General features: G+C 35.1%; 1 protein-coding gene across 3 annotated transcripts in view; it reads right to left on the bottom strand.

The window, feature by feature from the left end:
* ITGA4 (integrin subunit alpha 4) overlaps nucleotides 1-14,745 on the bottom strand; it is an 83,071-nt gene that overhangs the window by 55,737 nt on the left and 12,589 nt on the right. For 2 of the 3 annotated variants that reach the window (XR_013401888.1, XM_001100929.5), the window contains exons 3-9: nucleotides 7,914-8,020; nucleotides 7,692-7,821; nucleotides 4,143-4,210; nucleotides 2,717-2,846; nucleotides 1,312-1,397; nucleotides 568-630; nucleotides 339-476 (exon numbers count right to left, since the gene is read on the bottom strand). Coding sequence is in view for 1 of the 3 variants with exons in the window: in XM_001100929.5 (XP_001100929.2) it covers nucleotides 339-476; nucleotides 568-630; nucleotides 1,312-1,397; nucleotides 2,717-2,846; nucleotides 4,143-4,210; nucleotides 7,692-7,821; nucleotides 7,914-8,020 (722 nt within the window). In the remaining 2 variants the exon portion in view is untranslated. Of the gene's footprint in view, nucleotides 1-338; nucleotides 477-567; nucleotides 631-1,311; nucleotides 1,398-2,626; nucleotides 2,847-4,142; nucleotides 4,211-7,691; nucleotides 7,822-7,913; nucleotides 8,021-14,745 lie in introns of those variants that run through there. The other variant, XR_013401889.1, reaches the window with a different exon arrangement.

The following is a 14,745-nucleotide window of genomic DNA, read 5'->3' as shown; positions in this document are numbered from 1 at the left end:
TATATTTTGAAGGAGGTATAAAAATTATTCTTTCAAATTAGATTAGTATCAACATAAAAATGAAAGAAATTTCAGCTACCAGAGTGAACACACACAAGCTGTGAACAGAGAAACTCCCTAACAATCTATTTCATAGATTGTTCTAGAATATCAAAATGAGATACTTTCCCATTCATCTGCATATTCCATTTCATTTTTACAGCATCAGTACAGTATTAGAATTTTAACTTTTGTCAATAAAAAAAACCTGAAAATAATCTCAGATCTCTGGAATAAGACCAATTTCAGTTTTGATCATAATTCCATAAATGGCTTCCAGTTAGGACACTTGGACATACCGAGCCGGAGTTGATGTACACAAACACTCTTCCTTCCTCTCTGATGGTGCTCTGCATGGGCGCTCCCACGAGCAGATCTGAGAAGCCATCTGCGTTAAGGTCCACAGCACAGACAGAAGCTCCAAAGTACGATCCAAGCTGTCCCAAAACAAACCAGATCCACTCATTGAGAAAAAAGCAGGGTTACTGGCAAGAGCCCACAGAGATACTAAAGGTGGAGACATATTACCTTTTTACCTTTCATTTCATGTAAGATATTTAGTTCTTTTTCATCAATGCCGAATATATATGCCTGTAATTGGGGAAATAATTACAAAAGTTTTTATGAATACCATATATATTTTAAAACCCCACTCATTTCTGTTTGATCGAAACATGAATTTTTACAACTTGCAGTTAATTGCTCAAATATAAAAATAAATCCTTTTAAGAGTGACACAAAAGGGTTTGGGATCCACTGTTACATTAATATGCCTTACTTGCAAAAGTATTTTCTCAGGAAGTATTTTATTGATCCTATAGAGGGGACACAGGAAGTGTTGTTTGCCTCACTTTTCAAAAGTAAGACTCAGAAAAGCTGAGTGACCAATGTTCACATAGCAACATAGCAAAAACTAAAACCAGAAATAATATTTCCTTCTTTCTAGTCTTACCACAAAATATATAGTTGCCTCAACTTCTTTTCAGCTGTGAAACTGTTCACCATATACTCCCTGGACATTTTTAGATAGTTCTATCTTATAATTTTCTTAAAGGAAACAAAGTCTCATTTGACTTTTGTAATTTTTCAGAAAGTGTTTTGCTAAATTTCTTCTAAAACCATAACATCTTTCACCAGTTCCACTAAATGTAATAACCTGTTCATCATTTCTAATCTTTCTTTCCTTACGTATGCAGTTTCTCCTTTAATATCTTATTCATGCAATGTATTTGAACCTTTGTGAAGAAATAAATATAAAAATGTAATTCTTACTTTACCAATCTGCTCGTGTTGAGGAGCTCCTCCAACTACTTCAGTAGTATGCTGACTCCGAAAATGACCAGCTCCAACTGAATATCCTTTAAGGGAGAAAGTATGAGAGTCCTGGGTAAAGTACATCATATGGTAATATGGGTAAAATAGATCATAAAATTAAGTGATACCCAATTCAAAATGACTACATTAAGCAGTTAAGAATATTTAGCATAGAGATACTCAAAATCAGTCATTCATTATGTTTTATGCAATTTTGATATATGTTACAAAACTGCAATCATATGGTTTGTATTTTCAAGTCCTAGAAATTGAAAATAGCATCTTTACATCTGGTGCAGTATAATCAGTTTCTAGGATTACAACAGACATATTTTAGAGTATATTAAATATAACATCTTAATTGGGAAATGAAAACTTTAAACCTTAAATAAAAATCCTGCAAAAGTTCAGCTTCTTTTGCCACCAAATCTTTCTTTTGTGATGACTTTTTGATGACAAAAGGTGATTTTATGTAATAAAAGGCATATCAACTTATATTTCTTGAACTATTTCAAACAATCCTTTAATCATAAACAAGAAAACATTGAATTGTAACAAATTCTTCTACTTGAAATTTCTTCTGTTTGAATGGAAAGAAAGTGCTTGTTTTATAATTATTTCTGAGTGTAAGATGCTCACATTTGACACACATACAGTTTAAACAAACATGGATTTTCTGAAAATCTATAGGAAAAGCATTTGTTTTCTTGTAATGGACATTAATGCAAGAAAACTTTGCATTTCTGTTGAAATACAGATGATAAAATATCCTGCTATTGACTTATGAGATGATAGTGAGGAGAAGGAAGATGATAAAAATAGTTAAACTCTGGGAAATATTCTAAGAACTTATGAGGTGAAGGTCAATGAGCCGTTTGTAGACCCATATGCTTCACGGAGCCCCTCATCTGGAATGTGGTGGACAGTACCACTGGCTTTAAGTTGGTCCTTAAGGAAACTATACTTACACAGATGTTTAAATGAGTTAATTCACGTAAAGTTCTCACAAAAAGTTCCTGAGATATGGGAGGCACTCAACAGAAACAACCTGTATAATCGGTTGACTACATAAAGATACAAACTTACTAGTGTTTCCTAAAGTGAACTACAAAGAGTAAACTAAACTAGGAGTTCTATTAAGAATTATATATTGATTATTTTAGTCACATGTGTAAATGTAAAATATTAAGTTAACTAAAGTTTCATAAATCCTATACTTAAGAGACAGTTTCTTAACTGCCTAATTATTACTGTAATTATACTAGCCACTTACATCTTTGGAAAATATATTTTCCTTATTTATAATTATAGCACTAGTATTTGTAAGGTAGAGATCATTTAAGTTTGTCCATTTTTATAGTACCTAAATAACTTCCAAATTTTACTTGATTTTGTCTGTCTAAAAAAGCCTTGTATTTATTTGTAGTTATATTGTAGACAAAAAGAGAGCCAGTCCAATAAGATGATCCTGGGGCTCCCATCACAATTAAATCCTGTAGGGAAAAAAAAAAAAAAAAAAAACTATTATTATTTAAAGTTTAAGCTCACCACCCCAAACCTCCTCCAGATACACAATAGATAGTGAAGAGAACATATTTTTATAATAACAAATTCCTGAAGTAGGAATATTCTGTGAAGTTAAAACATACAAAAAAAAAAACCAGAGACGTTGGCTAATGGATTTCTACCTAAAAGTGAAATCTCAGAGAAGAAACTCTGAAATTCTCATTTAACGCATTTATCAGTGGATTTCAAAAGTTGAAGGGAGAAGTACTGAACTCTAGGGTAAGCTTTTGGGAGACAGGCAATATGGTTCCTATTAAAATCATATGTGGGTAATTCATGAGTGCTAATTACAGAGATGATCATGTGTTGCCAAAGAATAAAAAGTGGACTTAATTTATTTCAATTTGCAAAGAACCACTAATTTTTCTAATAATGTTAGCTTAGGGGAAAAAAGTCCAATGGAATATGGGGCACATTTTGTTATACATAGGAATTTAGGAGGAGAAGATTGGAATGACCATGCCCTTGTCTGGTGTAGTATGAAAACTCTCAGCAATTAAATCTCTTTAGCATATTTCTATATTCCTAAACAATCCTAAACTTTAAAAAAGTCAACTTAAACTGAATAAAGCATTTTCTTTGTAAGCATTTTAAGCATTTTAATATAACTGTTAATATTTGCAGACACTGTCAACCCCAAACTTGATATAGCCTGATCTTCATGGACTCAAAAAACATTCCTGAATCCACAGTGTGTTTTTAAGAAAAACTGAGAGATTTGGGGTTGAGTACAACTGTGCCCTTTCATACGTATCCTAGAATGTTAAAAAGAGAGTAAAAAATCTTGGGAATATTATCTATCTGATTTAAGGGGATATTAAGTTCTTAAATTTCCCAATTATAATAATTTTAATGAAAAATATAGACTAATATGCTTTCTTTGCCCCGCAACTAGAAATTTAAAATAACACACCTGGGTTATTTTCAATACCTAAGTTAACAAGATAATTAACTGTAGCTACTTTTTTCATTAAATTATTGAAAAAATATTCTTCACTATAGATTTTAGTTCATCTTATGTAGCATAGCCATCTAAATATTGATATTTTATTGAAATATATGTGGAATTTTTGAGTGGCAAAAATTAAGTTGTAATGCTCAAATTTAAAAGACAGGAAGATGTTGCACAGTTTTTACTTTAAAACATATCAGTCTTCCAAACCATGAGAAGAATTAAGATTCTATATGTTAACATTTATAGCAGCTATTTTTTGAACAATTACCTTTGTGTAAAAACTAGATATTCCAGCTTGACATGATGCAAAATTTTCTCCAAATTTTTTCACATAATCTAAAATGAAATATTAAAACAACTCAGAATTATATCTTAAAATAAAGATATAATCTTCATAATTTATTTCTTAAATAAATTCTTACAGAAATGTACTTTAAGGTCTATAGTTTGTACTTTTTAAAAAATAAAAACCAGTAGCCTTGATATAATTTAACAAATCCCTTCCATATGAATATTCAAAATATTCCTATAAAATGGCAATTAAAATATCTCCCTCTGCTTCTTCTCATAGGAAGCACACACAGCATATACTCAAAAAAATTTTGTAAAATAAGACAGAGGTAGGATTTATGATTTTGAGTCCATGTTTTCTTTTTACTGTATATATCTAAGGTGTGCAACATCATGTTTGACATATATATACATAGTGAAACAGTTACTACACTTAACATACATATCTCCTCAGTCACCTTTTTTGTGCATTGAGAGTGAAATCTACTCTCTTGGCAAACTTCCAGTGCACAATAATTAACTCCAGTCCTCATGCTGTACATTAGATCTCTAGACTTATTCATCCTACACAAATGCAGCTTTGTACACTTTCACCAACATCTCCCCATCCTAACCCTCTCTCTTCTCACCTTCTTCTCTATGTATTTGACTTTTTTAGATTCCACAGATAAGTGAGATCATACAGTACGTCTTTCTGTGCCTAGCTTATTTCACTTAAAATAACGTCCTTCAGGGTCATCCATGTTGTCACAAAAGTCAGGATTTCCTTTTTTAAAGGCTGAATAATACTCCATTGTATATGTTTATGTATATATGTGTGTATACATACATCTCACAACTCCTTATCCATTCAGTCATCTGTCAATGGACACTAAGGTTGTTTCTGTAACTTGGCTATCGTGAATGCTGCTGCAATGAACATAAAAGCACAGATCTCTTTATGTGGTACTGATTTCATTTCCTTTGGATATATACCCAGAAGAGGGATTGTTAGACCATATGGTAGTTTTATTTTTAATTTGAGTAACTTCTCTACTGTTTTCTATAATGGCTGTACCAATTTACATTCCCGCCAACAGTGTGCAAGGGTTCCATTTTCTCCACATCTTCGCCAACAGTTGTTATCTCTTAACTTTTTTCATAATGACAGTTCTAATAGGTGTGAAGTGATACTTTATCGTGGTTTGTAATTTGCATTTCCTTGATGATAGGTAATGTTGAGCACCTTTTCATCTACGTATTGGCCATTTTGATGCCTTCTTTGGAAAGAAAGTCATTTGTTCTCTTGACTATTTTTTAATCAGGTTATTTGGTTTTTTGCTATTGAGTTGGTGAGATCCTTATATATTTTAAATATTAACCCTTTATCAGAATTATGCAAATATTATCTCCCATTCTATAGACTGCCTCTTCACTCTGTTGATTGTCTCCTTTGCTATACAGGAGCTTTCTAATGTAGTCTCATTTATTTTTGCTTTTATTGTCTGAGTTTTTGGTATAATTTCCAGAAACTCATTGTCTAATGTCAAGTAGCTTTTCTCTTATGTTTTCCACTAGAAGTTTTGTGGTTTCAGGTATTATGTTTAAGTCTTTAACCCATTTTAGTTGACTTTGGTATATTTGCTAAGATAAGGGTTCAATTTCATTCTTTTGCATGCGTATAGCCAATTTTCCCAAAGGCATTAAAAAAAAAAAAACTTTCAGGTTCAGGGTTCATTTGCAAGTTTGTTGCAACATAAATTGCGTGTTGCGGGGGTTTGGTGTACAGATTATTTCCCCATGCATGTAATAAGCATAGTACCCAATGGGTAGTTTTTTGATTCTCTCCCTCCTCCCATCCTCTACCATCAGGTAGGCCCCAGTGTTTGTGCCTACTTTGTGTCCCTTGTGTCCATATGTACTCAATGTTTAGCTCCCACTTATAAGTGAGAACATGTGGTATTTGGTTTTCTGTTCCTGTGTTAGTTCGCTTAAGGTTATTGACCTCCAGCTCCATCTAAGTTGCTGCAAAGGACATAATCTATTTATGTTTTATGGCTATGTAGTATTCTACAGTGTGTATGTATCATATTTTCTTTATCCAGTCTGACATTGACGGGCATTTAGGTTGACTCCATGTCTTTGCTATTGCTAATACCATTTATTGAAGAGAGTCTCCTTTCTTAGATTTTGCCCAACTGAAAATATAGACTGAATCAAGATCTGCATGGACATAAAGGTCTCTTATTACAAAACCCCATGAATGAACGCTTTTGGAACTTACTAAGGGGGCAAAGCTTTGCTTCTTCCAAAAAACTGATATAAGTAAACTTCTATGAAAATAAGAATTGGAACCACAGCTTCCTTTTGGCTTTGCTAAGCAGAAAACTTAAATAAATTGGTAAGTCATTTATAATGACCACTTATAGTCAGAAGTTTTCATCCCTTTTAAAAATATATATCTTACATGATCCTGTATTTTACAATTGTAGATGTGTTAGGTTTATGGCATTTTGAGATTTTTACAGTATGTGGCTAGGTATATCTGAGAAAAATAAAAAACTCTACTATGAAAATGTTTTAAAGATAAACTGAAAACTATTAGGTAAAAGAAGATAGCAATCAGAAACCAAGACTGAGTTTTATTGCAACTGAGAATCAATATTCACTTTTTTACCTTTTGGGTATCCAAAGGCAAAATAGGAATATATGTAATATAAGCTGCTTTGTGATGTCACATTCCAGGGAAGAAAGACCCACATCTTATTAGCATCAATAATTGAACTCAAATACCTGGCCAAAGTTTTGCCAACCAGTACAATTTTTCTTTGGGTGCTGAGAGATTTGAGAGTGAGGGTGGTTAGAAAATTAGAAATTTGCATTCATATGTTTCTTAGCTACCTAAAGACACATTGTTGGATTTTAGTTTTGCTGCAGATATCATCTGACATGCTCTGTTGACATTCACCCCAATTCTGCTCACTTCTGTTATGTCCTAGCTCTGTACTTGCTGATGCTACCTATAGCATAGAGTTACCATGAGAAAAATGTTTCAAACTCAAGACACCAATCTCTTGCTGCTTAAAGGAAAACACGTGAATTAGAAAAAAGAGATAGTGAGTGTGAACGAAGGATTTGCTTACACTGATTATTCTTCCTGATTACTCCTGGAAGCTAAAGGTAACAGAAAACCTAAAGTCTTTCTTATTAATCAGACTTCCAATATAATTTCACAATTTAAATGTCCTTTATTTGCTGGGTACTAGTCTCACTCACACCAAATTGAAAGTAAATTTAATGCAAAAGTGGATAGTTACCAGCTAGATTTCAGAGTTATTCAAATTGTAGAATTTTTATAGCAAAGTACATTTATGAAAAATAATGCTATTGCAATTAGGTAAAGAAAGAAATTGAGTAGCTAAAAAGAACATAATTACTCAGAAGATCTCCCTCTCTTCTGAACATCTAAACTTGAACATACATTTAAAACACTAAGAGATATTCACTTACTTATCTTTATCTAATTAGTATCAAAATGCTGCCTTACCTTGATAACACGGAGCTATTCTTTTACTCAGTTCTGTTCGTAAATCAGGGGGCATTCCATAGCAACCACCAGTGGGGAGCTTATTTTCATTCTTTATGTAAAATATATTTTTCCATCTATGCCCACAAGTCTGAATAAAATAAAAGTAGACCAAATGATGTGAAAGCTGCACCCAGGATAGCTGATTTCATGATGGATCAGTGGACCAGTTCCAATACCTACCACGATGGATCCATTTTCTCCTGGCTGTCTGGAAAGTGTGACCCCCAACCACTGATTGTCTCTCTCTTCCAAACAAGTCTTTCCACAAGGTTCTCCATTAGGGCTACCTATAGCATTTGAAAATAATTTTATCATCAGTTGTATTGAAAACACTCTACAAAAGCAGATAAAACTGTGCACTCATCCCTAGTATTTTTCCGTTAACTACTTCTCTATCTTATATTCAGTGCACAATGTGAGGATAAATGTGAATTACTCTGTGCCAACGTAATTATTCTCTAATACAAGGTGACTTTTGTTGTAGAAATGACCTCCGACTGGTAGCACCATGAAGAGATAGACTCAATCATATAAGAGATAGCTAACAGGACTAGGAGTGGGAAAACCAGTTAAAGCTAATACCAGGTTGTGCAACTACAACCGCTGTGTCTAACGTTTGGAAAAGATTTAGCCATTTATCTAACAATGTAAGCAATATTATCAGAGCACTTTAAAAAATGTTTCTTCTACTGAGATATTAAGAATAGAAAGACTATAAAACATTCTCAGCAATTAAGGTACAATTTATTGGAGCTGGAAGGTGATGATTAAGCATGCGGAAAGTGGAACATAGAATTAGCATACCAATAAAGCCTTGCGTTTATAAGAAACTGCCCTATGTTTACATTTATTGGAATATGACTCATGTTTTCAACAGAGATAAAGTGATTTGGAAAACCAGATTATCTCAGTAGTAAATAAAAAACTTCAATAGACACTTTGGCTAAATGCATGAATAGCCAAACATAAATAAAATACTCATGTACTAGATAGTGCTTCTATACTATATAAGAAGTGGTCTTCACAGTGATCATTTTTTTGTTAGCAAAAATTCTTTGCGTTATAGCTGGGTTCCTATTAAAATCCTATGTTGCCGGGCGCGGTGGCTCAAGCCTGTAATCCCAGCACTTTGGGAGGCCGAGACGGGCGGATCATGAGGTCAGGAGATCGAGACCATCCTGGCTAACCCAGTGAAACCCCGTCTCTACTAAAAAATACAAAAAATACAAAAAATTAGCCAGGCGTGGTGGCGGGCGCCTGTAGTCCCAGCTAGGCGGGAGGCTGAGGCAGGAGAATGGCGTGAACCCGGGAGGCGGAGCTTGCAGTGAGCTGAGATCCGGCCACTGCACTCCAGCCTGGGCGACAGAGCTAGACTCCGTCTCAAAAAAAATAATAAAAAAATAATAATAAAAATAAAATAAAATCCTATGTTAAGTAATTTCAAATAAGTTACTTTAGGGGAGAGTAAGATGCAGTATCCTAAGATTCTTTCTGCTGTCTTTATTTTCACCCTCTTTAGTTGGCATCTGAAAATTCTATTGCATCTGTTCTTAATTCCTGGCAGTTAAATACATTAGCATCAATTTGATTGGATAAGGATGTGGAACTTGGGTTTGTTAATTTTGAACACTGGTCACTAGGTACCAAGTTTTCATGAATTTATGGTGACCATTCTCTCTATATCATTGGCACTTTGTCTCCTCCTATAATGTTGACCCCTAAATGTAGTTTCCTGGGCAAACTCAGAACCCTTACAGAGATACAGACTAATATTTTTACTTATTTTTTTTGGTACCAATGGGGGTCTCACTATGTTACCCATGCTGGTCTTGAACTCTTGCCTCAAGTGATCCTCTTGCTTTGACCTCCCAAAGTGCTGGGATTACCAGCATAAGCCACCATGCCTGGTAAGGTAATATTTGAGAAGTGAAATTATTTGCACTAAGTCTTCTGGGTAGGAGAGATTTTGTTTAAGGAGTGTGGGAAGATGTTTGTTTATACTTTTGTTTTCTAAAATGTCATTGAGGAAAAACAAAACCTTTAATCACAACTGAAGTGAAGAAAATATTTGAGCCCCTCCTCCAGAGATTCTGCTTCAGCAGGTCCAGGTGAGGCCCTGATTACCCTAGGTCAGCGGTTCCCAATCTTTTTGGCACCGAGGACTGGTTTCATGGAAGACAATTTTTCCATGGGCAGTGGTGAGGGTTGGAATAAAACTGTTCCACCTCAGATCATCTGGCATTAGATTCTCCCAAGGAAAGCACAACCTAGATCCCATGCCTGCGCAGTTCACAACAGGGTCTGCACTCCTACCAGAATCTAACGCCACCACTGATCATCTGACAGAGGCAAAGTTCAGGCAGCAATGCTCACTGATCCACCACTCACCTCCTGCTGTGCAGCTCAGTTCCTACCAGGCCACGGGCCAGTACCCATCCACAGCCCAGGGATTGGGGATCCCTGCCCTAAGTGGTTCTCATGGTCAGGAATACTGTTACTGTGAAATGCAGAGAATGTTTTTCTGGACAGCATATACATAGAATAATGACAACTCCCACTAACTGGTAATGGCTTCCTGGAGAACTAGACTGAAGGGAGGAGGACTAAGACTAGGTCTGGACAAAGAATGCTAGGGCTGAATGGCAATGGTTGCTATTAGATTTGGAAAGGAGCCTTGCTGTGGCTCAAACCTTGATAAAGAATGGTCCAGGTGGACACATAAAGTCTCCGTGTTAAATTGAGAAAGCAAGGGATGAAGACAGAAATGACAGGAAAAGAGAAGGGGAAAACAGGGAAGATGGTAGGAGGGAAAAAAATTGTGTGTGGGAGATAAGTAAGGTCAGAAACAGGGAGTTGTTATTGTGGCTACCTGATGCCAAATCAATAGAATTTAAAGTAAAACAGAATGACAAACAAGGCATTTTCATTTTCATTATAATACAATTTTCAGTTTTCATTAAAATTGATTTTTTACTGTCAAAAATAGATAACAAATGGTAGATTCAGTCTACAAGAAGTTCCTGTTATTTACTACAAGCCACGTTAATAAATACCCTCTGAAAATACTAAAGTTTTTGTGAAGTTATAGTCAACACTCAGTTAAGACAATTGAGCAAGAGGAAAATCAAGGACAGGAGAGGATGGGGCTCACAAAAACATGGCATGTTTAATAGACACTTTCATTACAATTACATCCAATATTTAGAAACAAATCTATTTTTCTAGACAAAGCCACCCAGAAGATTAAAAACAGACAAATAGTTTCGAACCACAAAATACCATGTAAATAGCTTGATGGAAATGGCCAAAAAATTATGTGCAAAAATAGTGTATTGTTATCTGTTTCTTAGCTGAACTGTTTTGTAAATTTCTAAGTGAAGACTAGACAAACTCTTGCATTATGAACTGTTATCTGTTTAATATTCTGCATTGCCTCCTCCTCGTTTTAGTTTTAGCTCCATCAGGTGGCATCACAATGTCGTCACTGCCCAGGCTCACACTGAGGTTTACACACATCACAAACTACTCACTTTCCCACTTACTAACATCACTTCCCTGAAACTTCTTTCTCTCCATGTGAGTGCCTCTCAGCTCTCTGGGAAAACAGCCACTAAATCATTAGGCTATTTTAAGATGTGTCCCATGTAGTCTCATCAAAGTCCTGGGACTTTAATTCCAGTGTGGCTCATGCCCTTCCCTTCTCCTTACTGTAGGTTAAAAATAACGATTCTTAGAAACAGGAGAAGAAATAGCCTTCCAGAAGCCACAAGAAAGAGATGTTTACCTAAGAATAAATGTGGGAAGAACTTTCCCAGGAAGCCAGTGATGTGGTTCATTCACCCGTGAGCAGAAGAGATTTCAAATAGAAAAACATATGGCAGGTTTGTAAGAGGGAAATTGGTGGGGTGGGGGTCAAAATGCCACTAGATGTAATCTCATATCTGTCACAATGTGGTTCTAAATAATAGTTGCCTTCTAATATATAGATAAAATTTCTGATTCATTAATTTTCAAATATCTCTTATACAGTTGTTAGTTAATCCACTCTTAGATACTGACAGATGACTCTCAACATCAGTACTCAAGGGTTCTCAGACACACAGGATACGATCACTCAGAGGAAATTATGGTAAAATTGATTAATATCCTGTAGGAAGAAGTATTTTCATTTTTGTTAGGGTTAACTACATTTATTTATTTACAATGTTTCTGGCCTACTTCCAAGGCTTAGTAAATAGTGACCTCATTCATCTTGCCCAGGACTGTATCTTTGTCGTAATCCCACCACCGACAAACAGCCCAGAAATGGGTGCTGAAATGGAAAGGTCAGTAAATGAAAAACAATTCAAAGCTTCTATTATGGTTTGACTAGGCATCTTCTATTTGTTTGATATATATCTTAATTCAAAACATGTGTAAAAAGAATGAATGCACAGCCAGAAAAAAAGTTCATGAAAATAGTCATGAAACAATGATTCTTCCACAGAAGAAAAACCAATCTTAATAAGTGAGCAAATACATATACTACATTTAGATATGTTTCCCCTTTTCACTTATTAACACTGCTTTAACCATAGAGGCAGCCCCCAACAGCAATGATAATACTGAGGTAACTTTCAAGTACTGGTTACAGGCTAGAATCTGTTCAGAGAACATCCTGTAATTTCCCCTAGTGTTCTGGTTTTTTTCTTAATTTCTGGGACTTTTTCTCTTTTTATTTTTTAGAGAGTGAGGATCTCACTCTGTCACCTAGGTTACAGTGCAGTGGCGTGATCATAGCTCACTACAGCCTCAAACTCCTGGGCTCTTGTAATCCTCCCACTTCAGCCTCCTGTGTAGCTGGGGATATAGGTGCCCGCCACCATGCCCAGCTTCTCTTTTCTTTTGTTGTGCCTGCAGAATCTTAGCAGAAGAGGTAAGACCTTCACATGATCAGCTTATGATCATGGCCTTCTCCAAAGCTTTTCTCCCTTAACCTGTGTGATCCTGAGTCCACTCCTTTCCCACTCAGTACTCAGCCTTGGCTGGACATTAGAATCAATGGAAAGGAGTTTGAAACCAGTACCTCCACCTGGGCCCCACTCTTAGAGGCTCAGACTTGACGTGTCTGGGTTAAGAACCAGACATAAGAATTTTTTCGAAGCCCCCCAGGTAGTTGTAGCATATGAATGGGCTTGTGAACAATTGCTCTACGATGTAGCTCAGGGGTTCCCATATTTTGGCTTCCCTGGGTCATACTGGAAGAAGAATTGTTTTAGGCCATACGTAAGGTACACTAACACTAATGATAACTGATGAGCTAAAAAAAAATTGCAAGAAAAATCTCATATTTTAAGAAAGTTTGCGGATTTGTATTGGGCCACATTCAAAGCCATCCTGGACCACATGGACAAGCTTGATGTATTAACAGATGGTTATGCCTTTTCTTGTATTATATTATTTAAAAACCTACTGTTTTAAAAATAAAAGTAATATCTTTTGTTCCCCCTTGTGTTTAGTTACCTATTGAAATAGCAAATGTTAAGCAAATTGTCTTTGGGTAGAAATACAATATTTAGAACTGCCACTAAAGCTAATTCTCATGAATTTCTCTGACAGAACACCATAAATAACCTCAGATTATCTTTATATTTTATCCAAATGTCATGCTGAAGTGATTTATAATCTGGTTTTCAATTCAGTTCATACGTTACTCATCTAAACTCTTAGTAAATCAAATCAGCTCCATAATTGAAAAAGTACTTTACATGGTTTAACATAAAAGAGGTCAGCAGAAATTAACATGCGATAATTTTCCCTGCTTTTAAACAACTAGAATGACTAATTCTTTGCACAGTTGAATGCATTTTTCCACTAGATATTTAAAAAACAAAGCCACATTAAAAACCATCTCCTTTTAAGCCTATTTTTCTCTTTCCTATTTTTTTTTTTTAATTTGGGAAAGAAAATGTAAAAATGCATGCTTACTACTTCAGTTTCTTTCTTCCTACTGATGTGTATCAGCATATATAAATGTGTATATAAATGCAAATAAACAGGAATTTTGATCAAAGAAAAAGTTAGTACAAAGCTAGTTAAGTACATTATTTACTCCTCCCCCTTTCATTGTTATTCATGTCACCAGTTTTAGTGTCATTGCTCCAAGTGTGACAGGGACTACAGGAGATTAGATATTTGACCTTTTATGTCACCTCCATAAGGGCAGATTGACTTTTGTTGACAGCAGCATTCCCACAGCTCAAGATAGTGCCTTACATGCAGTAGGCAGGAACTTAATATGTATGAGGGAGGGAATTTTGAACTACATTATATCACCACAAAAAAACCCTTTAACTAGAATGTACTACTGCATAATTATCACCAGACTTTCAGGGATCTAAGCTTTGGAGAGGTCTTTTCTCTTTACTATGATTGTTCCCTACTTCTCCTTCCAAAATATTATTTTCTTCAATTTTAAGACAGTAACAGATGGTCTGAAACGAAACAGTCTCTGAGTTTGAAGATCTTTACAAAGGATAATTTGTGAGTGGGATGACTTAAGACAGAATCAGCTGGGGTCCACAGAAGATGCCTATCTCAGAGGGTTTCTGCAAAGACTGTGGAGTAAATGAGATATGTGTGACGTGCTTGGATGACAGCCTGGCAGAGAAAACATGCAAATGTTAGTTGCTATTGACATCATTATATTAAAGATTAATGTCAGCATATTAAGCTGCACATGCATTGCAGCATACAACCTGGCTCGTAAAATATATGTGGCATATCATTATTGGGGAACTGGAATCATACACATTAACTCATTTTACACCCACAGTAGTAGCAAAGGATGACTGTATTATTAATTCTATTCTACAGAAGAGAAAATTGAGTCTTAAAGGAATCAAATAACTTGCCCAAATCCATAAGTGGAAAAATTAGAATAAAAAATATCTTTGATCTCTAAGTTATTTCACCCTATAGCATAGAACAATAAAACTCTAGAAATATTTCAGACATATGAATTAACTGAAAT

The sequence above is a fragment of the Macaca mulatta genome, chromosome 12 (assembly GCF_049350105.2).
Source record: "Macaca mulatta isolate MMU2019108-1 chromosome 12, T2T-MMU8v2.0, whole genome shotgun sequence".
NCBI classification, from domain to species: Eukaryota; Metazoa; Chordata; class Mammalia; order Primates; family Cercopithecidae; genus Macaca; species Macaca mulatta.
This window is presented reverse-complemented; position numbering and strand designations above follow the sequence as displayed.